At 42.4% G+C, this 27,903-nt stretch overlaps 1 protein-coding gene, 1 long non-coding RNA gene and 1 pseudogene across 2 annotated transcripts; all 3 read right to left on the reverse strand.

Annotated features, from left to right (window-relative positions):
* Nucleotides 1-5,204: 5,204 nt before the first annotated feature.
* On the reverse strand, nucleotides 5,205-6,933 carry LOC135516903 (putative nuclease HARBI1). Its single transcript, XM_064940971.1, has 3 exons — nucleotides 6,463-6,933; nucleotides 6,070-6,181; nucleotides 5,205-5,975 (listed from the first exon to the last, which is right to left on the reverse strand). The coding sequence occupies exons 1-3, from the start codon at nucleotides 6,529-6,531 to the stop codon at nucleotides 5,605-5,607; spliced, it is 552 nt and encodes a 183-aa protein (XP_064797043.1). The 5' UTR covers nucleotides 6,532-6,933; the 3' UTR covers nucleotides 5,205-5,604.
* Nucleotides 6,934-6,938: 5 nt separating this feature from the next.
* LOC135516904 (uncharacterized) lies at nucleotides 6,939-7,483 on the reverse strand. Its single transcript, XR_010451980.1, has 3 exons — nucleotides 7,223-7,483; nucleotides 7,109-7,144; nucleotides 6,939-7,010 (listed from the first exon to the last, which is right to left on the reverse strand). It is a non-coding gene; the product is annotated as an uncharacterized LOC135516904 (long non-coding RNA).
* Nucleotides 7,484-10,449: 2,966 nt separating this feature from the next.
* Nucleotides 10,450-12,565, reverse strand: LOC135517039 (proteinase-activated receptor 3-like; annotated as a pseudogene).
* Between the last annotated feature and the right edge of the window lie 15,338 nt (nucleotides 12,566-27,903).

Below are 27,903 nucleotides of genomic sequence, written 5' to 3' on the forward strand. Positions count from 1 at the left end.
TTCGCTATTGAAGTTTCATACCGGAAGGATCAACGCATATTACGCACAGCGTTGTTTCGCATATTCAGCTGTTTATATATCAATCAGTATGGCAACTAAATTAGGGAAAGCTAAATCTAAGTCTAGATATACAGATGTTGTAACGGCGTTCTTCGTTTGTCGAAAGAGAGTCGGACCGAAATGCAGCGTGGTGGTTACTCATGTCTTTAATAAAACAAATGACGATACATGAAATAACTTATAAATACAAAAACAACAAACGGAACGTGAAAAACCTATACAGCCTGTCTGGTGAACACTAACACAGAGACAGGAACAATCACCCACGAAATACAAAGTGAAACCCAGGCTACCTAAATACGGTTCCCAATCAGAGACAACGAGAATCACCTGACTCTGATTGAGAACCGCCTCAGGCAGCCAAGCCTATGCAACACCCCTACTCAGCCGCAATCCCAATAACTACAAAACCCCAATACGAAATACAACAACATAAACCCATGTCACACCCTGGCCTGACCAACTAATTAACGAAAACACAAAATACTAAGACCAAGGCGTGACAGATGTACACACAATTTTAGAAGAAATCGAGAAAGTGAGACAGATTGTTGGGAGGACAATTCATTTAGCGATTCCCAAATGGATGAATATTTTTTGAACGGAGAGGACATCGTTTTGGACTGGTAAGTTCTTCTCATGCTAATGCCCTTGTTTGAAATTAATAATATAAAATATTATTTATGATTTTTTTTAAATTTAGTAGCAATATATAAAAATGTAATGTAATGAAATGTGAGATGCGTGTGTCTGCCACCCCACCCCAACCCACATGAAATAGCCTATTTGAGGCTGTTGAGGGGAGGGCAGGCCCACAACAATGGCCAAAGTGAAATGGAGACAGTAGATACAGCTGGTCTGTTGTAATATAATAAAGACAGTAGATCTAGCTGGTGTGTCATAATATAATAGAGACAGTAGATCTAGCTGAAATGTCACAATATAAAAGAGACAGTAGATCTAGCAGGTCAATAATAATATATTCAACCTTATGTTCCCTGTACTCTATATCTGTTTATTATACCGGTTGATACAGGGCTCATATGTGAAACTATTCTAACTGAACATTTTCTTTCACAGTGCCACTGACTCCAAATGGGAGCCCCCAGTGCCAAGGTGTCCATCCCCCACTGAAGCTGGTTCATCCAGCTCCTGCTACAAGTGGTGTTCATCTGCCCAAATGTATTTCTGCAGGCATGGATGTGCCTAATGGGCCAAAAGGGCACAGCATGGAGGCGTCACTGTGTTCTTTGCAATTATTGGCATTATCTGAATAAAAAGCCTTGACTAGAATATAGTATATACATACAGTATGAAGTGGGTAAAACAGTGTGTAAACATTAATAAAGTGATCCGTGTTCAATGACTATATACTGTTGTCATGATGTTAGCAGAGATGTGAATAACCCCCTCTCCTGTTGGGAGGGGGGGGGCAGTTTTACAACTTAACCCCCATGTCATAAATTCCGTAAAGAGACTCTCCCTGGCCATGTAGTATGGAGAGAGTTTCACAGTAGAGCAAAGGAACTTCTACTACATCACAGAATTTGAGAACTGAACAATATCCATATTTTAGAGAATGTATAAACGGTCGGTGGAGAAGCCAGCTACGACCCGGTCCGTTTTGTTTCGTAATCGTGACCTCATGAAAGACATTACAGCCACATTACCCTAACTCTGTTTATACAGGTGCCTCCGTTATGAGGTTTGCATCATATTCTTGTATAAAATCAATGAGTAAAGTGAAACTATTTGTGAAGTGATGTTAATGTGAGAGAATTGTATTCCCTTTAAAGTTTAACTAAGTCATTGGCCTGCCCCCGTGAGCACAGACATGATCTGGCGTCATGGAATAGCCCTTTCCTATTGTTACGAATAAAAGCCCACACAGACACAATATAGTTAGAACAACCCTCTATTCTGTTGCATAAAATAACCATTTGATGCAAATACTATATGTTAACATAATCTTGCAATTTTGTTCTCACAGTTTCCACCCAATTGGCGACAGATTTTTAATCTGAATATTCCAAAATCTGCACCAGAGATGTTGCCATCAAATTTACTTGTTGCAAATAAAAGGATGTGCACGATGACGTGGAGCACATAGACATGTATTTTGTGGTTAACTTCCCATGTACTGAATAAAAATAGAAGTTAAATGGTTTTCCATCTTATTTTCAACTGTACTAATTGTTTTGTCACAAAAAAATGTTGCATCAAATAGTAAATGTGACCACTCTGGTATTGGCATGTGTGCTCTTGTCACACCCTGATCTGTTTCACCTGTCCTCTTTATTTTCTCCACCTTGGCTGATTTCTTATGATTTTCCCATGATTTCATGCAAAAAGGCACTGAGTTTGAAGGTAGGTCTTGAAACACCAGAGACCAGTGCTGTTGCCATGCCAATCAGTTGGTTTAGGTTTACAGAGTGTATTTACCGAAGGGTTGAAGTCGTAAGATTACATACACTTAGGTTGGAGTCATTAAAACTTGTTTTTCAACCACTCCACAAATTTCTTAAACTATAGTTTTGGCAAGTCGGTTAGGACGTCTACTTTGTGCATCACACAAGTAATTTTTCCAACAATTGTTTAGACAGATTGTTTCACTTATAATTCATTGTATCACAATTCCAGTGGGGTCAGAAGTTTACATACAACAAGTTGACTGTGTCTTTAAACAGCTTGGAAAATTCCAGAAAATGATGTCATGGCTTTAGAAGCTTCTGATAGGCGAATTGACATCATTTGAGTCAATCGGAGGTGTACCTGTGGATGTATTTCAAGGCCTACCTTCAAACTCAGTGCCTTTTTGCATGACATCATGGGAAAATCAAAAGAAATCAGCCAAGACCTAAGAAAAACAATTGTAGACCTCCACAAGTCTGGTTCATCCTTGGGAGAAATTTCCAAATGCCTGAAGGCACCACATTCATCTATACAAACAATAGTACGCATGTCACGGGTGTCGTTGGAAGTCGACCAAAGCGGCTCTCTAATTGGTGCAACCAATTACCTTCATGAGTCACATAATTAGTTAAATAAAGTCCACCTGTGTGCAATCTAAGTGTCACATGATCTGTCACATGATCTCAGTATATATACACCTGTTCTGAAAGGCCCCAGAGTCTACAACATCACTAAGCAAGCTGTCACGGCTGTTGAAAGGAGAGGACCAAGGTGCAGCATGGTGAGCATACATTTTTGTCTATTAATCAAAATGACGCCGAACAAATACAAATAAAACTACAAAAATAAACCGTGAAGTTCAAAGGCATGTGCCCTAAACAAAGTCAACTTCCCCCAAAGACAGGTGGGAAAAGGGCTACCTAAATATGTTTCTCAATCAGAGATGACAGATAGCTGTCCCTGTTTGAGAACCCTACACAGCCAAAACATAGAAAAAATACAAATTATAGAACATAGAATACCCACCTCAAATCACACCCTGACCAAACCAAATAGAGACATAAAAAGGAAAGCACAGGGAGTTGGTTCAGGTCTATAACCTGACTCCGCCAATCTCCCCGTGTGCCTCCCAAAATGTTTTTTTTTTGGGGGGGGGGCTTCCTCTCGTGCCTGCTTCGCTGACATGCCGCCGTTCCGCCTTTGCTGCCTCCAGCTCCTCCTTGGGATGGCGATATTCCCGAGTCTGCCTCCAGAGTCCCTTGCCATCCAAGATTTCCTCCCAAGTCATTGAGTCCCCCATACCACACTGCTTGGGCCTTTTGTGGTGGGAAGTTCTGCACGGGTGTCGTTGGAAGTAGACCAAAGTGCAGCGTGGTTAGCGTACATTTGATTTTTTTATTAAATAATGTCGCCAACAATAAACAATACAAAACAACCGCGAAGCTTAACAGGGCATTAGTGCCACAAATAAAGTTAACTACCCACACTGAAAGGAGGGAAAAACCTAAGTATGATTCCCAATCAGAGACAACGATAGACAGCTGTCCCTGATTGAGAACCATACCTGGCCAAAACATAGAAATAAAGAAACATAGAAAACAAAACATAGAATGCCCACCCCACATCACACCCTGACCTAACCAAATAGGGAAATAAAATGTCTCTCAGGTCAGGGCGTGACAACGCAAGTATAAACACAAAGGGACCACGCAGCCATCACACTCCTCAGGAAGGAGACGCGTTCTGTCTCCTAGAGATGAACGTACTTTGGTGCGAAAAGTGCAAATCAATCCCAGAACAGCAGCAAAGGACCTTGTGAAGATGCTGGAGGAAACAGGTACAAAAGTATCTATATCCACAGTAAAACGAGTCCTATGTCTACATAACCTGAAAGGCCGCTCAGCAAGGAAGAAGCCACTGCTCCAAAACCGCCATAAAAAAGCCAGAGTACGGTTTGCAACTCCACATGGGGAGAAATATTATTATTTTTTGAGAAATGTCCTCTGGGGCCTGTTGCACAAAACTAGGGTAAGGGATTAAGCCAGGATATCTTGGTGATCCTGGCTCAATTGATCCGTAATCCGGTTGCACTAAAGATGGATAGGGGGCAGGAGGATATGTTATGGTATAAATTACCATGGAGATTTATTCTGTGGAGCTAGCCTGCTCCAGACCAGGCTAAATTCCAGGATCTATTTAATCTCATCCCTAATGTCAGTCAGCAGTCACCACAAATGGAAACCAATAGTTATTTCACTGCTCACTATACATTGTTATCACATATAACTAGACCCACTGTTATTATTTAAACGTTTGTGATCATTAATTTCAATGATTTTGGATAAAAAATGATTTTTAGATGATGTTGCTATCATTAGATAATTTACAGTTTCCCATAGACTATAAGGCTATATATAAAATGATAGAATATTAGGGCCACAGAGGGGAAAAAAACACAAGTCATAATATTGTAACCAGTTGTTTTAAAGGAGGACAGTTGTTAAAATGACAGATGTGGGGCATTTTGTGAAATTGTACTTCAGTATGGTTTCATAAACAAAGACATGCTGATGTGCCAGAATATTAAGTATCACATTGTCATAAGTATCAAAACTGTAAAAACAATATGTAGCTTTTCTGCAGAAAGAACCAGCCTCATAAATGTATGACTTTATCCTTTTTCTTCAGTGTTGCCCTAGTACTCTGTCATATAAACAAATACACATTCCATATGAATATAAAAACACAATGTGTAACATTATGTTCCTTTATTGAATAAGGACAAAACAAAGCAGGTAAACCATCAGCTCCTTTCGAAACTGAAGTCAGTGACTCTACAAGATGGAAAGCACAGAATCCAAGCATATTATACAAAATGATACATACACATTCAAAGGTCTGTATATAACACACCCTGCATGTCTGCACACTAAAATAAATGCAGGACAAATCCATACACATCAACTGAACAGACAAATGAATGGATGCAGTAGCCTCCCTGCAGCCTTGTATTACACACAGTATACCGCACAAACATCATAAGAGGCCAAATTCGTCAAAAAACGAACCCAAAAAAACCCAAATTCCTCTGCCACCGCAGGACATATTTAATCAAAATTGAAAGCACACATACTAACTAAAATAATTCAACACATATTGGTCCCTCAGCAGCCGACCACTGTCGTCATCAGGGAAGATTGCCGGATTGTCCCAGTCCATGGCTGGTGGCACTCTGGGGGCCCTCTCCTTCCTCAGGCAGGCCACATTGTGGAGGACAGCACAAGCCACAGTAATATCACATGCCCTAACAGGGCTGACCCTTAATTTGTGAAGGCAGTGAAAGCGTGCCTTCAGGAGGCCAAAGGTCATTTCAACTCTGGCCCTGGTCCTGGCATGGGCATGGTTGTAGGCCTGCTGTGCTTCCTGGGGGTCTGTGAAAGGTGTCAGGAGAAAAGGCTGGCAGCCATACCCCCTGTCTCCCAGCAACACACCAGAGAATTCACCTGTCAACACAAAATCTCATCATTACTACCTCATAAACACAGTGATATTCTTGACACAGCCATGATGGTTATAAATAGGGGTTGTGTGGCTTACCTTGTGATAGGCACTGATAGATTTCAGAGGCCCGAAAGATTCTGGAGTCATGGACTGAGCCAGGCCATTTTGCCACAACATTGCTGATCACACAGTCAGCATTGCAGACCATCTGAAATCATAAGATGAGGAATATTACACCAATCAATGCACATCACTGGCAATGCAGAGTGTTCGTCAATGGACAATATCAAAAAGTTATGTTCACCTGAACATTAATGCTGTGAAAGGATTTCCTATTCACAAAATCGGCCTCATGGGCACCTGAGGGGGCTTTTATCCTTATGTGTGTGCAGTCCACTGCACCAATGACATTGGGGAAACCTGTCACACAAAGTAATGAGTATCCTACTATGTGTTAACAGTTGTCCTGTAATTTGTAGATCCTCTTACCTGCAATCCTATAGAACTCCTCTTTGATGTCACAGAGTCTTCTGTGGCCAGGGAAGGAGATGAAGACATCTGCTAATGCTTTGATAGCCAGACACACACTCCTTATTGTGCGGCAAATTGTGGCCTTGTTCAGCTGTTCTGCATCCCCCACTGAGTACAGGAAGGCTCCACTAGCAAAAAAGCGCAAGGCCACACAAACCATTTGCTCCACACTCAGTGCATGGCTCCGTGCAGTGCGGTGCTTAATCCTGGGACCCAGTAGTCTGCATAGATACCTGATGCCATCTGCAGAAAACCTGTATCTTTCATATAGATGGTCATCAGGGAAGGCCAGTGGGTCCAACCGGTCCCTGAAGACCCTTTCTCGCCTGAAGGCTCTCCTCAGCACAAGTGCTTCTTCATCCACCACATCTCGCACGAATGGGCATGCCATTGTCAGAGCAGAAAGGAACACACAATTTTGGGCCTTCATATAGGCCACACCTGGTGCTGGGGGGGTGGGCAAAAGAGGGCGATGCCTTATAACGATGACTTGGTTGTACTGATTGCTGGGAAAGTAAAAAAAACCTTAGAAAGATGCCACCGTCCTGTGTGCTCACAATAAGAGCTCATATGTCATGGCTCACTTGACTTTACGAGAATATACCTAATTTTTATTTTGAGCTGTGTCATCTTCTTGGAGCTGGGGAGGAAAGAAAAATAATGATTAATACATTTGTGTTACAGTTAGCATACAGTGTACATTGAAGGCATATCTCACCTCCCTCAAGTTTTTTTATTTCAAGGTCCAGTTTCCTAATTGTCCTCTTTTTTATTTCGGACTCCAGTGCAAGATTTTCCATCTTTTTCTTCTTGTACTGAATGTCTATGTCTGCCAGTTCTATTTGGCGCCGGAGGTGGTTGCCATACAACTTTCTGATAGCTTGTGAGCTCTGTGAACACAATACAATTAGCGCAGCTGGAATTTGGCAGGATGTGGTGTCCTTTTATTAATACGCACTATGTTGCCAGGCTGGTTTTCCCACTGTATAGCATCTGGGTCCTGTAAAATAAATTAGATTTTTTGATTTTGATGAGGACTCCTCAATAGTACTTTCACAGTCTTAACATGATACCTCATGCCTTCTGGAATCCAGAGAGATGGTCTCCTCCTCATCATCGTCTCCATCATGTGCTGTTGCTGCTGCACTGGGGCCTTCACCCTATCACATTTAATCGGATTCATATTGAAGCTAGTAGACAAGACATGCCAGGCCTACAGTATGCCTTTGATGGAGTACTCACTGGATCAGCATCGTCTGGTGCTTGTGCTGGTGGCTCTAACAGGAACACAGTGCTGCCAGACACTGCAAGGCAATAGGTAAACCAAAGTCAGACAGTCCAAATTGATTCAATATGAATGTGGTTGTATCCCATGTAGAGATGGAAGGACATACCTTGAATGAAGCGGGTGGCATCTTGGGAGGAACCTATGCTCGTCTCTTTCCCCCAGGGATCCCCTCTAAGACGGGCCTGCCTTTATTTAGCTCCAAGGCCATGTCCTCTGCTGGGGTAAGGTCAGCCTTTGGTGACCCACCACCCGTGCCTTGTCTGTGGGTATTCTTTTCACTGCTAAAACAGTACAGACAATGTGTGAGCAGGCACCTTCTGGGTACAATATATGCTTGTGCTTTGTTAAATATTAGTCAGGGACCATACCATTCTGCAGAATGTTCTTGTATTTGATTTTGACCTGCTGCCATGTCCGTTTTGGCCCGTTCATGTTTAATCTACACACACACACACATTTAATGGAGTCACACTGCAAAAAATTACTTGGTATTTTTGTCTTGTTTTCAGTAAAAATATCAAATTTATCATAGCTTTATACAGTGTGATGGAGTTACTTTACACAATTTCACTCATATCTGCAGTGCATTTCAATTAAAAATTTAACCGTTTCATAATTACAGTACAACTGCATTTTTGGAGATGTGAATTAAATATTTGAATTGTGATGTTTCAGCGGAACGGTGAGTGTGTAATTGTGCACTACTTACGCATTCAGGCGGTCTGCAATACTTTGCCACGCTTTTTCTCGTTGCTTTATCACTGTGGCGGTGTTGCCTTTCTTCTTAATTATATATTTTACCTCCTCGTATGCCTCCATGAGGATTTGTGCTTCCGACGGGGAAAAGTACGCGGCTCTAGTTGCCATGGTAAATCAGTTAATCTGTGATCTGTGGCGGGGTCTATTTGAGTGAGCCGTGAGCGCGCACCTATCCAGGATTGGTTTCACCTGGCTTAATGAATCCGTGTCTGCTCATCCTGGCTTGGTCTTTGTGCAACCAATTAAGCCTGGACGCACATGTTTTGGCTTCATTGAGCTCAGCTGAGTCATTTATCCCGGATGTCTTAATTCTACTTTTGTGCAACAGGCCCCTGGTCTGATGAAACAAAAATAGAACAGTTTGGCCATAATGACCATAGTTGTGTTTGGAGGAAAAAGGGTTAGGCTTGCAAGCTGAAGAACACCATCTCAACCGTGAAGCACGGGGGTGGTAGCCTCATGTTGTGGGGATCCTTTGCTGCAGGAGGGACTGGTGCACTTCACAAAATAGATGGCATCATGACGAAGGAAAATTATGTGGATATTTTGAAGCAACATCTCAAGACATCAGTCAGGAAGTTAAAAGCTTGGTCGCAAATGGGTCTTCCAAATGGACAATGACCCCAAGCATACTTCCAAAGTTGTGGCAATATGGCTTAAGAACAACAAAGTCAAGGTATTGGAGTGGCCATCACAACGCCGTGACCTCAATCCTATAGAACATTTGTAGGTAGAACTGAAAAGGCACGTGCGAGCAAGGAGGCCTACAAACCTGACTCAGTTATACCAGCTCTGTCAGGAGGAATGGGCCAAAATTCACCCAATTTATTGGGGGAAGCGTGTGGAAGGCTTCCTGAAACGTTTGACCCAAGTTTAAATAGTATTTGGTAGCATTGCCTTAAACTAACTGATTGTATGTACACTTCTGACCCACTGGGAATGTGATGAAAGGAATAAAATCTTAAATAAATAATTCTTTACTATTATTCTGACATTTCACATTCTTAAAATAAAGTGGTGATCCTAACTGACCTAAGACAGGGAATTTTACCAGGATTAAATGTCAGGAATTGTGAAACTTAGTTTATATGTATTTGGCTAAGGTGTATGTAAACTTCCGACTTCAACTGTACACAACCATGTCTCAAGGCTTAAATCCTTCTTTAACCTGTCTCCTCCCCTTCATCTATAGTGACTGAAGTGGATTTAACAATAAGGGATAATAGCTTTCACCTGGATTCACCTGTTCAGTCTATCATGGAAAGAGCAGGTGTTCCTAATGTTCTTGTACACTTGGTGTAACTACATGGTACATTTAAAACATTCTCTTTAAATAACATGTACTGAAAGAGCCAAGCATTGATCAACAAAGCTTGTTTTGTATGTAAATAATAATACACCTACACAAGTCCATACACACACCACACACAATATATAATTCCAGTTTACTCGGAATACAGTGTACAGTTATTGATACAGTAGTTGACATTACTATCTGTTCGTTGTCAGAAAGGTCCTGTTTCTGCCGTCTGGTTTCCAGCTCAAACAGAAAAAAACAGCAGAGTCACATACAAATCCAAACAGATATCACATATGGAACTAGATCCTAAACCAGATGTTGTCCCATTTACACTGAGATCCATAAATGTCCTGATCCTGTTTATGTTCCAAATCTTCATTCAGAATAAGTGAATAGGATACTCAGAAATAGAGAGGATGCTCTGATAGTCAGTCACATACATTGACAGTTTAGCTACAGATTGAGATCTCTGACACAAATGTAGGCCTGTGATGCAGGTTCTAATCCAGATCATGTCAAATTGAGTTGGGGATGCTCAGGGACGTTTTCTGATTATTCTGATCACACTTTTAATCCAGATTCTAATCCAGATTAAGATTCAGGTGGAGATGTTCAGTGTCTTCCCCTTGAGGGTCATGAAGTAGAGTTTAGATCCATCTGATTTAGACATGAGGAGGAAGAGGAACGGGTCCAGGCAGGCATGCAGGCAGCACAGACACACTGCTACCTTGAAGTAGCCATAGAAGCTCTCCTCTCCGACCCTCCAACAGGCATTCGTAATGCAGGAAGTAGACGGTCGCGGCAGGGCCGAAACATGCCACGAAGATCACAAACACCAGTGAGCTTGCCTTGACATACAGTGTCCAGTCGTGGTGCGAGCGGTTGAGTTCTCGGACGATCCGTGTGTAACACACAGCCATGACCACCAGCGGGACTAATAGACCCGGGATTGTCAGGCCCATATTGTAGTAGAGCAGAGGAGCATGGGAGCTGTAGTCCCGGGGAGTACATCATGGCAGGTGGTGAGGCCGAGCTGGGGTAGGCGGTAGCTCTGACGGACCAGTAGTTTAGGTATGACGGCAGCCCCAAACACCCCCCACACAGCCAAACTGGCCCAAACGGTGCACGCCCACTTGGGAAGGCTCTTGTAGAGGAAGGGGTGCACCACAGCCAGGTAGCGCTTGATGCTAAGGCAGGCTAGCGTGTGGGCCGAGCAGTAGAGGTTGCCATAGAAACAGGCTGTGCCAACACGGCAGGCAGTCTCGCTGAACATCCAGTGGTTGCCGTGGAGATGGTAGTGGGCCTTGACGATGAGAGAGAGAGAGGAGGAAGAGGTCGGAGATGGCCAGGCTGCAGTAGAGGATGGTTGACGACACTGTCCTGACTTTAGTGGCCCCGGCAGACAAGATGGCAACGTTGGCCGGGATCCCCATGACAACGGCCAGCACATAAAAGCATGGTATGACCCGTGTGCTCAGAGGGCCGGCAAGTTACTCCGCTGTGTCATTGCTTAGCAACCGCAGCGCCGGAGGGGTAAGGGCAGAGGGGCTGAGGAGGGGAGAAGAATGGGGTGCTTGTTGTGTCTGTTGGGTGGTATTAGGGAGAGAGACGGACTTTAACTGGATGATTTCTCCTCTAAATGTTCTGGGATTTACCACTTCAGTAACGTTCCTCTTGGACTTCCTGGCTTTTTTCCCCGGGAGAGGACATGAAGGGAGGGAGACATTAGGGTTTGGCACTATAACTCATACTGAAAGTACACTGAAGGCTATTCAAAACAGCTTTTGTCTTGTGTGTTCAACATTCATTTGGTTAGCGATTTTCATTTACATAGGAATATACAGTGAGCTCCAAAAGAATTGGGACAGTGAGATGTGTTGTTGTTTTAGCTCTGTGCTCTAACACTTTAGATTTGAAATGACAGTGTTGGCTGTCAGCTTTAATTTGAGGGTATTTTCATCCATATCAGGTGAACCGTTTAGAAATTACAGCACTTTTTGTACATAGTTCCCCCATTTTAGGGGACCAAAAGTATTTGGACAAATTCACTTATCAAATCAAATAAATTATTATTTGTCACATACGCCGACTACAACAGGTAGAACTGTGAAATACTTATTACAAGTCCTTAACCAACAATGCAGTTCAAGAAATAGAGTTGAGAAAATATTTACAAAATAAACTAAAGTTTAAAAAATTATGAAAAGTAACACAATAAAATAACAATAACGAGGCTACATACAGGGGGTACTGGTACCGACAATGTGTGGGGGTACAGGTTTTGTTGAGGTAACTTGTACATAAAGTGACTATGAATAGATAAGAAAAACAAAGGGGGGGGGGGGGGTCAATGTAAATAGTCAGAGTGGCCATTTGATTAATTGTTCAGCAGTCTTATGGCTTGGTGGTAGAATCTGTTAAGGAGCCTTTTGGACCGAGACATGGCACTCCGATACTGCTTGCTATGCTGTAGCAGAGAGAACCCCCTATGACTTGGGTGACTGGGGTCTCTGACACTTTTTTTAGGCCTTTGTCTGATACCGCCTAGTATATAGGTCCTGGATGGCATGAAGCTTGGCCCCAGTGATGTGCTGGGCTGTACACACTACCTCCTTACGGTCGGACACCGAGCAGTTGCCATAATAGGTGATGCAATCTGTCAGGATGCTCTTGATGGTGCAGCTGTGGATCTTTTTGAGGATATTGTGACCCATGCCAAATATTTTCAGTCTACTGAGGGGGTAAAGGCATTGTCTGCCCTCTTCAAAACTTTCTTGGTGTGTTTGGACCATGATCATTTGTTGGTGATGTGGACACCAAGGAACTTGAAACTCTTGACCCGCTCCACTACAGCCCTGTCGATGTGAATGGGGGTGTGTTCGGCCCTTCTTTTCCTGTAGTCCACGATCAGCTCCATTGTCTTGCTCACGTTCAGGGAGAGGTTGTTGTCCTGGCATCACATTGCCAGGTCTCTGACCTCCTCCCTATAGGCGGTCATCATTGTTGGTGATCACTACCACTGTTGTGTCGTCAGCAAACTTAATGGCAGTGTAGGAGTCGTTCTTGGCCACGCAGCCATGGGTGAACAGGGAGTACAGGAGGATCAGCTTGGCAGATGCGTTACCTACCCTTACCACCTGGGGGCAGCCCTTCAGGAAGTCAAGGATCCAGTTGCAGAGGAAGGTGTTTAGTCCCAGGGTCCTTAGCTTAGTGATGAGCTTTGTGGGCACTATGGTGTTGAACGCTAAACTGTAGTCAATGAACAGCATTCTCACATATGTGCTCCTTTTGTCCAGGCGGGAAAGGGCAATGTGGAGTGAGATTGAGATTGGGTCATCTGTGGATCTGTTGGGGTGGTGAATTGGAGTGGGTCTAGGGTTACCGGGATGATGGTGTTTGTGAGCCATGCCCAGCCTTTCAAAGCACTTCATGGCTACCGATGTGAGTGCTACAGTGCAGTACAGCAAACTGACCCATGCCAAATATTTGGCATGGGTCAAACATCAGCTATCTGAGCAGCTAACCGATCGCTGCCGCTGTACATGATCTATTGGTAAATAGCCCACCCATTTTCACCTACCTCATCCCCACAGTTTTTATTTATTTACTTTTCTGCTCTTTTGCACACCAATATCTCTACCTGTACATGATCATTTATCAATCCAGTGTTAATCTGCAATATTGTAATTATTCGCCTACCTCCTCATGCCTTTTGCACACATTGTATATAGACTCCCCTTTTTTTTCTACTGTGTTATTGACTTGTTAATTGTTTACTCCACGTGTAACTCTGTGTTGTCTGTTCACACTGCTATGCTTTATCTTGGCCAGGTCGCAGTTGTAAATGAGAACTTGTTCTCAACTAGCCTACCTGGTTAAATAAAGGTGAAATAAAAAAATAAAAATAAAAAAGTAGTCATTTAGGCAGGTTAGCTTAGCTTTCTTGGGCACAGGGACTATGGTGGTCTGCTTGAAACATGTAGGTATTACAGACTCGGTCAGGGAGAGGTTGAAAATGTCAGTGAAGACACTTGCCAGTTGGTCTGCGAATGCTCTGAGTACACTTCCTGGTAATCTTCTTGTGAATGTTGACCTGTTTAAAGGTCTTGCTCATATTGGCCACAGGAGAGCATGATCACACAGTCGTCTGGAACAGCTGGTGCTCTCATGCCTGCTTCGATATTGCTTGCCTCGAAGCGAGCATAAAAGTATTTTAGCCCAACTGTTAAGCTTGTGTCACTTGGCAGCTCACGGGTGGGTTTCCCTTTGTAGTGCGTAATAGTTTGCAAGCCCTGCCACATCCGACGAGCATCAGAGCCGTTGTAGTAGGATTCAATTTTTGTTCTGTATTGATGCTTTGCCTGTTTGATGGTTTGTCTGAGGGCATAGCAGGATTTCTTATAAGCATCCGAATTAGTGTCCCACTCCTTGAGAGCAGCAGCTCCTAGCCTTTAGCTGGGTGCGGTTGTTGCTTGTAATCCATGGCTTCTGGTTGGGATATGTACGTGCGGTCACTGTGGGGACGATGTCGTCGATGCATTTATTGATGAAGCCTGTGACTGAGGTAGTATACTCAATGCCATTGAATGAATCCCGGAACATATTCCAGTCTGTTCTAGCAAAACAGTCATGTAGCGTAGCATCCGCGTCATCTGACCAGTTCCATATAGAGCGAGTCACTGGTACTTCCTGCTTTAGTTTTTGCTTGTAAGCAGGAATCAGGAGAATAGAATGATTGTCAGATTTGCCAAATGGAGGGCGATGGAGAGCTTTGTATGTGTTTCTTTGTGTAGAGTAAAGTTTTTTTTCCCCTCTGGTTGCACATGCGACATGCTGGTAGAAATACTTGTGTATTAAAGTAGTCAAGTTTAGTATTTGGTCCTATATTCCTAGCACACAGTGATTACATCAATCTTGTGACTATAAACTTGTTGGATGCATATGCTGTTTGTTTTGATAATTTTTTTGCACTGTAGAAATTAATGGTAAATAATGTGTAGTGTAATTTTTCGAGACACTTTTATTCTAAATAAGAGAATATATTTCTGTATGCTACCATGATTAATGATGAGTAAGACACACTTACAGATGTACAAATATCATACCTCCAACATCTGCTAACCTCTCACCATTACAATAACAGGGGAGGTTAGCATTTTCATGGCGGAATGATATTTGTGCATGTAACTTTCTCACTCATCATTATTCACGGTTCATTCAGGACTATCCGTAATCATGGTACCATCCACATGAATGTAGAAGCATATTCTAATTTACAATAAAGTGACTCCAAAATGACACAATACATTATTTACCATTAATTTCTATTGGGCACAAAATAATGGGAGAACAGAACCAAAACAACCCAAAATGTCCCAATACTTTTGAAGCTGACTGTATGACATGAGAAGTGACAATTAAGAACTGAAAGAGAAATATACAATAAAAATAACAATATGCATTTGGTTTTCCAATATGATAAAGCATACAGTACATTAAGGTAATTTGACATGGCATGAGGACAGAGTTTCCTATCTATGGTAATGAGTAGAGCCGCTGACAAGGAAAGGACTCGGGTGTTAGTCAAACACATGGTTTTCACTGTAACATGCTGGAACACAGGACCAGTGACTGAATCAGAAGAGAGAGAGCAGTCTATCTGTGCCCTGTCGATTAGTTAAATCATACATAAGGCTTTGGTTCAGTGATTCACATATCTACTGTATAAATATAGGTAAGTTATTACAAAAAACATATTGACATTTTAATATATATTTTGTGTTAAATGTTATTATAGTCCCCTTTGGATGAAACTGGATAAATCTCACTGTTGGCAAAATAAATTATTATTAGAAACTAGAAGTCGACGGATTTAATTAGGGCCGATTTTCAAGTTTTCATAACAATCGGACATTTTTGGACACCAATTTGGCGTTTAAAAAAACAAACATTTTTGTTACACCTTTTATTTAACTAGGCAAGTCAGTTAAGAACACATTCTTATTTTCAATGACGGCTTAGGGATGGTGGGTTACCTGCCTTGTTCAGGGGCAGAACGATAGATTTTTACCTTGTCAGCTCGGGGATTCGTTTTTGCAACCTTCTGGTTACTAGTCCAACTCTCTAACCACCTGCCTCACATTGCACTTCACGAGGAGCCTGCGTGGCAGGCTGACTACCTGTTACGCGAGGGCAGCAAGAAGCCAAGGTAAGTTGCTAGCTAGCATTAAACTTATCTTATAAAAAGCAATCAATCTTAACTTACTCACTAGTTAACTACACATGGTTGATGATATTACTAGTTTATCTAGCGTGTCCTGCGTTGCATATAATCGATGCGGTGCCTGTTAATTTCTCATCGAATCACAGCCTACTTCACCAAACGGGTGACGATTTAGCACTGTCGTTGCATCAAACCTAACCATAAACATCCATCCCTTTCTTTAAAATCAATACACAAGTATATATTTTTAAACCTGCATATTTAGTAAATATTGCCTGCTAACATGATTTTCTTATAATTAGGGAAATTGTCACTTCTCTTGCGTTCCGTGCAAGCAGGGTATATGCAGCAGTTTGGGCCACCTGGCTCGTTGCGAACTGTGTGAAGTCCATTTATTCCTAACAAAAACCATAATTAATTTGCCAGAATTGTACATAATTATGACATAACATTGAAGGTTGTACAATGTAACAGCAATATTTAGACTTAGGGATGCCACACATTAGACAAAATAAGGGAAGGTTCCATATTTCACTGAAAGAATAAACATTTTGTTTTCAAAATCATAGTTTCCGGATTCGACCATATTAATAACCAAAGGCTCGTATTTCTGTGTGTTATAATTAAGTCTATGATTTGACATTTGATAGAGCAGTCTGACTGAACGATGGTCGGCAGCAGCAGGCTCGTAAGCATTCATTCAAACAGCACTTTTGTGCGTTTGCCAGCAGCTCTTCGCTGTGCTTCAAGCATTGAGCTGTTTATGACTTCAAGCCTATCAACTCCCTAGATTAGGCTGGTGTAATCGATGTGAAATGGCTAGCTAGTTAGCAGGGTGCACGCTGATAGCGTTTCAATCGGTGATGTCACTCGCTCTGAGACTTGGAGTAGTTGTTCCCCTTGCTCTGCAAGGGCCGCGGCTTTTGTTGAGCGATGGATAACGATGATTCGAGGGTGGCTGTTGTCGATGTGTTCCTGGTTCGAGCCCAGGTAGGGGCAAGGAGAGGGACGGAAGCTATACTGTTACACTGGCAGTACTAAAGTGCCTATAAGAACATCCAATAGTCAAAGGTTAATGAAATACAAATGGTATAGAGAGAAATAGTCCTATAATTCCTATAATGACTACAACCTAAAACTTCTTACCTCGGAATATTGAAGACTCATGTTAAAAGGAACCACCAGCTTTCATATGTTCTCATGTTCTGAGCAAGGAACTTAAACGTTATCTTTTTTACATGGCACATATTGCACTTTTACTTTCTTCTCCAACACTTTTTTGCATTATTTAAACCAAATTGAACATGTTTCATTATTTATTTGAGGCTAAATTGATTTTATTGATGTATTAAGTTAAAATAAGTGTTCATTCAGTATTATTGTAATTGTCATTATTACAACAAAAAAATAATTAGGCGATTAATAGGTATCAGCTTTTTTTGGTCCTCCAATAATCGTTATTGGTATCGGCGTTGAAAAATCATAATCGGTCGACCTCTATTAGAAACCATCACTAAATGGTATTTTTGTATAATTTCAGTTTAGAAGTATTTCAATAATTATTACTTATTGATAAACGGTCATCAATAATAAGGAGTTGTCTTTACCTTTTGACTGAAAGGTCACATCCAGCAAAAGAGATGAAACAAGTTTTTTTTTTAACAGTTTCCCCATTGCCACAGTTTCTGAATAGTCCTATGAATTAATAAACTCTAACTCTTAAAAATATAGGCAGATCTCTATAGATGTCCAGCGAGGTCACATCTCTGTAAAAAAGTCTGTCTGTTCTTGTTCCATCAAGTTTTTTTCAGTGAGATAAACTAGAGAGGAAGGCAGAGCAATAGGCAGTAATAGAAAACACACTTCCGGTTTAAAACTTCAAAACAAAAGAGGTATTTTGAAGACATAGCATCTCTAACACACATTCCTTGCAGTAGAACGCTTCAAAGAGATATATTCTTAAAGCTTTTCTATTGGTACTCTTATTTTGAAGGAATGTTTTCAAGTTGGTTTTGCCAGCTTAATTTTGTGCTGCTGAAGAACTACTTTCTCAAAATGTATGTTTCCATTTGAGTAATTTAGCAGAGTGACTTACAGTTAGTGCATTCATCTAAAGATATTGTAGCTAGGTGGAACAGCCACATTATCACAGTCTTAGTAAGTACATTTTTCCTCAATAAAGTAGCTATCAGCAAAGTCTGTGGCACTGAATTGAACCGCCATTCTTTTTGAATAGAGATCAGATTTTTTTTATGGGTTAAGAGAACTACTCTATTGGTTTACCTTATCTATGTGACCTTATCTTCCTGGTTCCTAAAATAATTGCTGCCGTCAAAATGAGCACATTAGTAAAAAAAAAAGAAATCCCTTGAATGAGTCGGTGTGTCCAAACTTTTGACTGGTACTGTATCTTCTGAGGAAACTGGCACAAATAATTCTGTTTTTACCGATCGCACAAATAAAATTATATAATGAGTCAGCTGTTCAACAGATTAATCATATTTCTAAATAAAAACGCTGTCTTTACGTCTATGTATTGTGTGAGTGGGCGATGGTGCAGACGCACTCTCGCAAAAAAACACTAGTCACATCTTTCCTGTAGCTCAAAGACGGGGTTTACAAGAAATATCCCCACTTACGTCTTTGTCTGAAAACAAACAACATCCTCTCTCAAAGACACACTATGCCTGCTGTGTCCCTCATTTACTGGTAAATAAGAAATGCTACATGTCCAACAGAACAACAACAATGGCACGTAAGCCATTTTTTACCCCCCAAGCTTCCCCCTCATGTTCAAACAAAACTGATAACCTCAACTCCCATTTTTATCAATTATATCTCAAACATTGTATTTATTTTTATCATCCCACTGTGAGTTCCCGTCAGGCCCCAGCAGCTACCAGGTGTGACCCTGTGGCCTATCTTGATCTTCTTGTGTCTCTGACGCACAGATGCTGGGACACAACAGAGAGTCTCATCTAAACATCTATGTGGACCCCTCTCACTAAAAACATTGTTTTGAACCAAATACATTCTCTAAGACCTAACCTCAACTGGAGTTGTGTATAAAGGGTGTGACCAGTGAGCAAGTTGAGGAAGCTAGTTGAGGATCTCCTAAGTATAACATTGGGTGGTCAATAATCATGGTCAAGTCCTATTCACAAAGTTAGGGGAGAAGGAGAAACCATTGAGACATTCTAGGTGTACCACCTTTAACTGCAAATAGAGTTCTACAATCAATGACATGCATGTCAGTCTTTCCTGGTTGAGGGTCAATGAGATATGAACTGCTTCTCTTGTAGTTTTTTTGAGAAGTATTACTGTAATTAACATTAGATTCTCTGCATAAGCAAATAACATTCAGCTCAGACACACAAGACATGCAATCAAGTTTATCTTCACAGTTACTATGTCCAAAACTAATTCACGGCAATACACAGTACTATATAGAGCCATGATCACAAATTACTCAAGCAAACCGTAAAGTGACCTTTAAAAAAAAAGATTAAAATATATCTCAGAGAATGGCTGGGACTGTGAGGGGACACACACACACACACACACACACTCCAACACACACAAAAAAATTGTTGTATTGTTTGTATATCATTGTATCAGTGTTTGTTAATTGTCTTGTTTTGTGTGGACTCCAGGAAGAGTAGCTGCTAACGGAGATCCAATTAAATAAACCAGAGAACCCTCACAGAGAGCCACCCAACCAGAGCGACTTGACTCACGCCGTCTGTCCGTAGAGGAGCACCTGTCACGTCTGTGTCATGTTGTCGCTAACACCATTACTGGTGAGTCATCCAGAGATTAGGTACACGGTTAGACCATACGCTCTGAGGGTACACTCACTGAGCAACAAACACAAACAGTCTGAGGATGGCAATGCGGTGCATTTACTTCCTCTTTTACATAGACTCTGTCTTTTCTATGTCTTTGCCATGTCCAGTCAGTAAAGCTCCAGCCCCCTCTGTAAACCACCGCTGACAGATATTTATTTTCTAAATAATTCTGATTAAAACATGACACTTTTACAACAGGACAATCTGATGGGGCAGGTGTCTTTTTGCCCCTATGAGCATGAACCCACTGTCACGAAAATGACAGTCTGTTACAACACATACTGTAAGTATAAACAGTTGTATCAAAATGTACAAGCATTGCATAAACAACAACAAACAGTTTGAGGGAATCGGTCCTTTCACCAACCAAATATTTAATATCCATAATTTTTATGATTATTTATTTGAATTGCCCGCCCTCCAGTTTCACCGGAAGTTCTCCCGCTAGCAGGATGCCGAGCCCTAAGTGAACACTTACTTGAACTTTTTTTTCTTAAATTCTTATAGCATTGTTGGTTAAGGGCTTGTAAGTAAGCATTTCACTGTAAGGTTGTATTCGGTGCATGTGAATAAAATAAAAAATGATTTGATGTGACAGCAGTCTACTGTCCTTTCTCATACAGTCCCATGGGCTGTAGCACTGTGTGAGTAGGCGTTTAGATTAGATCAGTGCGGTTTTGGGGTTGAGGCTGTGGTTGTTTCCGCTGGTGGTTGTGGGGCTATAGCCTACAGGATGAACTTTGCACCGCTGAACTTTTGGCACAAAAGCTAAATATACTTAATTCAAGATGTAAATGATTAAGCTGTTCATTTAATTTTTGAAACTTCATTTCAATTATAGTAACAGACTCTCACCTTTGTTGGTGAATGGACATGAGGGGCTACAGTGTAATTGACATGGGGGGGGGGGGGCTACAGTCAGGGTTCCAACAGATAATAAGTAATGTTCCTCACTTAATTTGTCAATTTGGATGTTTTCCCAGTACTGCCCCATTCCTGGTAGTCTGGCTGGACATCCTGTGCCTGTTTTATAAACTTGTTTAGATCTGGGATGCATCTTAATCCAGAAAAGTTCTCTCCTAGAATCATCCCTAGCCAACTAAAGTAGGCCAGGAAGCTAAGCATGCTGGATATGTAGCAGCATTATTTATATCACTTACAGCTGTCCAAGTCTCTCACATCTGTAGAGGGTAGTGAGCAAGAACAGAACAGAAGGTAGGGAACGCAGCCCTGATCCGATGCCATAGTTGAGCACTGGGTTATTATAGCGGCAGGGTAGCCTAGTGGTTAGAGCGTTGGACTAGTAACCGGAAGGTTGCAAGTTCAAACCCCTGAGCTGACAAGGTACAAATGTCGTTCTGCACCTGAACAGGCAGTTAACCCACTGTTCCTAGGCTGTCAGTGAAAATAAGAATTTGTTCTTAACTGACTTGCCTAGTTAAATAAAGGTAAAATAGTCAGTATCCTTCCTCCTCCCTTAGCAGGAATGAGCTGATGTTAGTTTTGGAACAGCTAGTGGTCTTCTGAGCAACGAGACCCAACATATGGGGCTGTTTTGAAGTCCAGCTGCATCTACAGTGGAGAGGACAGAATATGTTGTGATATATAACACACACATGCAAGCATAACATGCACACTAAAAGACGCCCACACACACACACACTGAAACACAAACATACACGTTAAAAACAGACACACTTGCATATGGGAGAGTATGGGAACTGAATACATAACTTTACATAATAAATGATCAATGATCAAAGCATATTGGGGACAGTTTCATCACATTGAAGATCCTAATGTTTCCCTAATGAGTGAAGTATGAGGGAGTTGAGAGAGCGAGAGACAGAGTTTGTTGTTTGAACCCAGGGAGTCTGGTTCTGTTTTCTCACTGAGTCATGCTTCCCCTCCCACCCACACACACTCCCACTAATTCCATACGCATGCACGCACACACACACACACACGCACATACACACTCCAACCCTCCCACTAATTCCACACACAAACACACGTACACCCACACACACACACTCCTACTCAATTGTCCCCACACGGCAATAACATTTCCCTCTGTCTTGAGAGGGCCTCTGAGTCTCCCATACAGCCAAGCCCAGCTCAGCATAATCTAATAGATGACAGTGATGAATGCTCTGACCATTTACTTGTAAAATCAAAGTACAGGTGCAGTATTATTTGTGATTTTGAGGAGTTTGTACAGTTTTAATATTTCAATATTTTCACTGTAAATGATGAAATTGTACAATGTTGTAATGCTTTCCTGAACACATTGCTTCTCACTCAAACTAAATTCTACATAGCAATATTTGTGACTGTCTGACTTTGTTCATTTATTTTATTTATTTCACCTTTATTTAACAAGGTAGGCTAGTTGAGAACAAGTTCTCATTTGCAACTGCGACCTGGCCAAGATGAAGCAAAGCAGAGTGACACAGACAGAGTTACACATTGAGTAAACGATAAACAAGCCAATAACACAAACAAATCAATGACACAGTAGAAAAAATAGTCTATATACAGTGTGTGCAAAAGGCATGAGGAGGAAGGCAATAAATAGGCCGTAGGAGCGAATAGTTACAATTTAACAGATTAACACTGGAGTGATAAATGAGCAGATGATGATGTGCAAGTAGAGTTACTGGTGTGCAAAAGAGAAGAAAAGTAAATAAAAACAGTATGGGGATGAGGTAGATAGATTAGGTGGGCTATTTACAGATGGACTATGTACAGCTGCAGCGACTGGTTAGCTGCTCAGATACAGTGCCTTGCGAAAGTATTCGGCCCCCTTGAACTTTGCAACCTTTTGCCACATTTCAGGCTTCAAACATAAAGATATAAAACTGTATTTTTTGTGAAGAATCAACAACAAGTGGGACACAATCATGAAGTGGAACGACATTTATTGGATATTTCAAACTTTTTTAACAAATCAAAAACTGAAAAATTGGGCGTGCAAAATTATTCAGCCCCCTTAAGTTAATACTTTGTAGCGCCACCTTTTGCTGCGATTACAGCTGTAAGTCGCTTGGGGTATGTCTCTATCAGTTTTGCACATCGAGAGACTGAAATTTTTTCCCATTCCTCCTTGCAAAACAGCTCGAGCTCAGTGAGGTTGGATGGAGAGCATTTGTGAACAGCAGTTTTCAGTTCTTTCCACAGATTCTCGATTGGATTCAGGTCTGGACTTTGACTTGGCCATTCTAACACCTGGATATGTTTATTTTTGAACCATTCCATTGTAGATTTTGCTTTATGTTTTGGATCATTGTCTTGTTGGAAGACAAATCTCCGTCCCAGTCTCAGGTCTTTTGCAGACTCCATCAGGTTTTCTTCCAGAATGGTCCTGTATTTGGCTCCATCCATCTTCCCATCAATTTTAACCATCTTCCCTGTCCCTGCTGAAGAAAAGCAGGCCCAAACCATGATGCTGCCACCACCATGTTTGACAGTGGGGATGGTGTGTTCCTGGTGATGAGCTGTGTTGCTTTTACGCCAAACATAACGTTTTGCATTGTTGTCAAAAAGTTCAATTTTGGTTTCATCTGACCAGAGCACCTTCTTCCACATGTTTGGTGTGTCTCCCAGGTGGCTTGTGGCAAACTTTAAACAACACTTTATGGATATCTTTAAGAAATGTCTTTCTTCTTGCCACTCTTCCATAAAGGCCAGATTTGTGCAATATACGACTGATTGTTGTCCTATGGACAGAGTCTCCCACCTCAGCTGTAGATCTCTGCAGTTCATCCAGAGTGATCATGGGCCTCTTGGCTGCATCTCTGATCAGTCTTCTCCTTGTATGAGCTGAAAGTTTAGAGGGACGGCCAGGTCTTGGTAGATTTGCAGTGGTCTGATACTCCTTCCATTTCAATATTAATCGCTTGCACAGTGCTCCTTGGGATGTTTAAAGCTTGGGAAATCTTTTTGTATCCAAATCCGGCTTGAAACTTCTTCACAACAGTATCTCGGACCTGCTTGGTGTGTTCCTTGTTCTTCATCATGCTCTCTGCGCTTTTAACGGACCTCTGAGACTATCACAGTGCAGGTGCATTTATACGGAGACTTGATTACACACAGGTGGATTGTATTTATCATCATTAGTAATTTAGGTCAACATTGGATCATTCAGAGATCCTCACTGAACTTCTGGAGAGAGTTTGCGGCACTGAAAGTAAAGGGGCTGAATAATTTTGCACGCCCAATTTTTCAGTTTTTGATTTGTTAAAAAAGTTTGAAATATCCAATAAATGTCGTTCCACTTCATGATTGTGTCCCACTTGTTGATTCTTCACAAAAAAATACAGTTTTATATCTTTATGTTTGAAGCCTGAAATGTGGCAAAAGGTCGCAAAGTTCAAGGGGGCCGAATACTTTCGCAAGGTACTGTAGTTGAGGTGAGGGAAATAAGTCTCCAACTTCATTGATTTTTGCAATTCGTTCCAGTCACTGGCAGCAGAGAACTGGAAGGAAAGGCGGCCAAATGAGGTGTTGGCTTTGGGGATGATCAGTGAGATATTCCTGCTGGAACGTGTGTTACGGGTGGGTGTTGTTATCATGACCAGTGAACTGAGATAAGGCGGAGCTTTACCTAGCATAGACTTGTCGATGACCTGGAGCCAGTGGGTCTGGCTACGAATATGTAGCGAGGGCCATCCGACTAGGGCATATGACTACCGCCCCGTAGCACTCACTTCCGTCATCATGAAGTGCTTTGAGAGACTAGTCAAGGACCATATCACCTCCACCCTACCTGACACCCTAGACCCACTCCAATTTGCTTACCGCCCAAAAAGGTCCACAGACGATGCAATCTCAACCACACTGCACACTGCCCTAACCCATCTGGACAAGAGGAATACCTATGTGAGAATGCTGTTCATCGACTACAGCTCGGCATTTAACACCATAGTACCCTCCAAGCTCGTCATCAAGCTTGAGACCCTGGGTCTCGACCCCGCCCTGTGCAACTGGGTACTGGACTTCCTGACGGGCCGCCCCCAGGTGGTGAGGGTAGGCAACAACATCTCCACCCCGCTGATCCTCAACACTGGGGCCCCACAAGGGTGCGTTCTGAGCCCTCTCCTGTACTCCCTGTTCACCCACGACTGCGTGGCCACGCACGCCTCCAACTCAATCATCAAGTTTGCGGACGACACAACAGTGGTAGTCTTGATTACCGACAACGACGAGACGGCCTACAGGGAGGAGGTGAGGGCCCTCGGAGTGTGGTGTCAGGAAAATAACCTCACACTCAACGTCAACAAAACTAAGGAGATGATTGTGGACTTCAGGAAACAGCAGAGGGAACACCCCCCTATCCACATCGATGGAACAGTAGTGGAGAGGGTAGTAAGTTAAGTTCCTCGGTGTACACCTCAAAGACAAACTGAATTGGTCCACCCACACAGACAGCATCGTGAAGAAGGCGCAGCAGCGCCTCTTCAACCCCAGGAGGCTGAAGAAATTCGGCTTGTCACCAAAAGCACTCACAAACTTCTACAGATGCACAATCGAGAGTATCCTGGCGGGCTGTATCACCGCCTGGCACGGCAACTGCTCCGCCTACAACCGTAAGGATCTCCAGAGGGTAGTGAGGTCTGCACAACGCATCACCGGGGGCAAACTACCTGCCCTCCAGGACACCGACACCTCCCGATGTCACAGGAAGGCCATAAAGACCAAGGACAACAACCACCCGAGCCACTGCCTGTTGACCCCGCTATCATCCAGAAGGTGAGGTCAGTACAGGTGCATCAAAGCTGAGACCGAGAGACTGAAAAACAGCTTCTATCAAGGCCATCAGACTGTTAAACAGCCACCACTAACATTGAGTGGCTGCTGCCAACACACTGACTCAACTCCAGCCACTTTAATAATGGGAATTGATGGGAAATGATGTAAAATATATCACTAGCCACTTAAACAATGCTACCTAATATAATGTTTACATACCCTACATCATTCATCTCATGTATACGTATATACTGTACTCTATCATCTACTGCATCTTTATGTAATACATGTATCACTAGCCACTTGAACTATGCCACTTTGTTTACATACTCATCTCATATGTATATACTGTACTCGATACCATCTACTGTATCTTGCCTATGCCGCTCTGTACCATCACTCATTCATATCTTTATGTACATATTCTTTACCCCCTTACACTTGTCTATAAGGTAGTAGTTTTGGAATTGTTAGCTAGATTACTCGTTGGTTATTACTGCATTGTCGGAACTAGAAGCACAAGCATTTCGCTACACTCACATTAACATCTGCTAACCATGTGTATGTGACAAATACATTTGATTTGATTACAGGTCACAGTGGTGGGTGGTATAAGGTGATTTGGTAACAAAAAGGATGGCACTGTGATCGACTGCATCCAGTTTGCTGAGTAGAGTTGGAAGCTATTTTGTAGATGACATCGCCGAAATCGAGGATCGGTAGGATAGTCAGTTTTAATAGGGTAAGTTTGGCGGCGTGAGTGAAGGAGGCTTTGTTGCGAAATAGAAAGCTGATTCTAGATTGGAGATGTTTAATATGAGTCTGGAAGGAGAGTTTACAGTCTAGCCAGACACCTAGGTATTTATAGTTGTCCACATATTCTAGGTCGGAACTGTCCAGGGTGGTGATGAACGATTGAAAAGCATGCATTTAGTTTTACTAGTGTTTAAGAGCAGTTGGAGGCCACGGAAGGAGTGTTGTATGGCATTGAAGCTCGTTTGGAGGTTAGTTAGCACAGTGTCCAAGGAAGGGCCAGAATTATACAGAATGGTGTCGTCTGCGTAGAGGTGGATCAGGGAATCGCCCGCAGCAAGAGCGACATCATTGATATATACAGAGAAAAGAGTCGGCCCGAGAATTGAACCCTGTGGTACCCCCAGAGACTGCCAGAGGTCTGAGAAACATGCCCTCTGATTTGACACACTGAACTCTGTCTGCAAAGAAGTTGGTGAACCAGGCGAGGCAGTCATTAGAAAAACCAAGGCTATTGAGTCTGCCGATAAGAATACGGTGATTGACAGAGTCGAAAGCCTTGGCTAGGTCGATGAAGATGGCTGCACAGTACGGTCTTTTATCGATGGCGGTTATGATATCGTTTAGTACCTTGAGCGTGGCTAAGGTGCACCCATGACCGGCTCGGAAGACGGATTGCACAGCGGAGAAGGTACGGTGGGATTCTAAATGGTCAGTGATCTGTTTATTAACTTGGCTTTCGAAGACTTTAGATAGGCAGGGCAGGATGGATATAGGTCTGTAACAGTTTGGGTCTAGGGTGTCACCCCCTTTGAAGAGGGGGATGACCGCGGCGGCTTTCCAATTTTTAGGGAACTTGGACGATACAAAAGAGAGGTTGAACAGGCTGGTAATAGGGGTTGCAACAATGGTGGTGGATAGTTTTAGAAAGAGAGAGTCCAGATTGTCTAGCCCAGCTGATTTGTATGGGTCCAGGTTTTGCAGCTCTTTCAGAACATCTGCTATCTGGATTTGGGCGAAGGAGATGCTGGGGAGGCTTTGGCGAGTAGCTGCGAGAGGGGCAGAGCTGTTGGCCGGGGTTGGAGTAGCCAGGAGGAAGGCATGGCCAGCTGTTGAGAAATGCTTATTGAAATGTTCGATTATCATGAATTTATCAGTGGTGACCATGTTACCTAGCCTCAGTGCAGTGGGCAGCTGGGAGGAGGTGCTCTTGTTCTCCATGGACTTTACAGTGTCCCAAAACATTTTGGAATTAGAGCTACAGGATGCGTATTTCTGTTTGAAAAAGCTAGCCTTTGCTTTCCTGACTGACTGTGTGTATTGGTTCCAGACTTCCCTGAACAGTTGCATATCGTGGGGACTATTCGATGCTATTGCAGTCCGCCACATGATGTTTTTGTGCTGGTCAAGGGCAGTCAGGTCTGGAGTGAACCAAGGGTCTGGAGTGAACCAAGAACCAATCTGTTCTTAGTTCTGC

The sequence above is a fragment of the Oncorhynchus masou genome, chromosome 28, assembly GCF_036934945.1.
Source record: "Oncorhynchus masou masou isolate Uvic2021 chromosome 28, UVic_Omas_1.1, whole genome shotgun sequence".
NCBI lineage: Eukaryota > Metazoa > Chordata > Actinopteri > Salmoniformes > Salmonidae > Oncorhynchus > Oncorhynchus masou.

Bases quoted from the DNA above. Each gene is read 5' to 3' on its own strand.
- LOC135516903 (XM_064940971.1), bottom strand. From the start codon at position 6,531: ATGTCTTCATCTCCTTCCCTGGCCACAGAAGACTCTGTGACATCAAAG. The intron at 6,182-6,462 runs GTAAGAGGATCT...TTATGATTTCAG, and splicing joins GGAGTTCTATAGGATTGCAG to ATGGTCTGCAATGCTGACTG. The intron at 5,976-6,069 runs GTAAGCCACACA...TTGTGTTGACAG, and splicing joins CTATCAGTGCCTATCACAAG to GTGAATTCTCTGGTGTGTTG.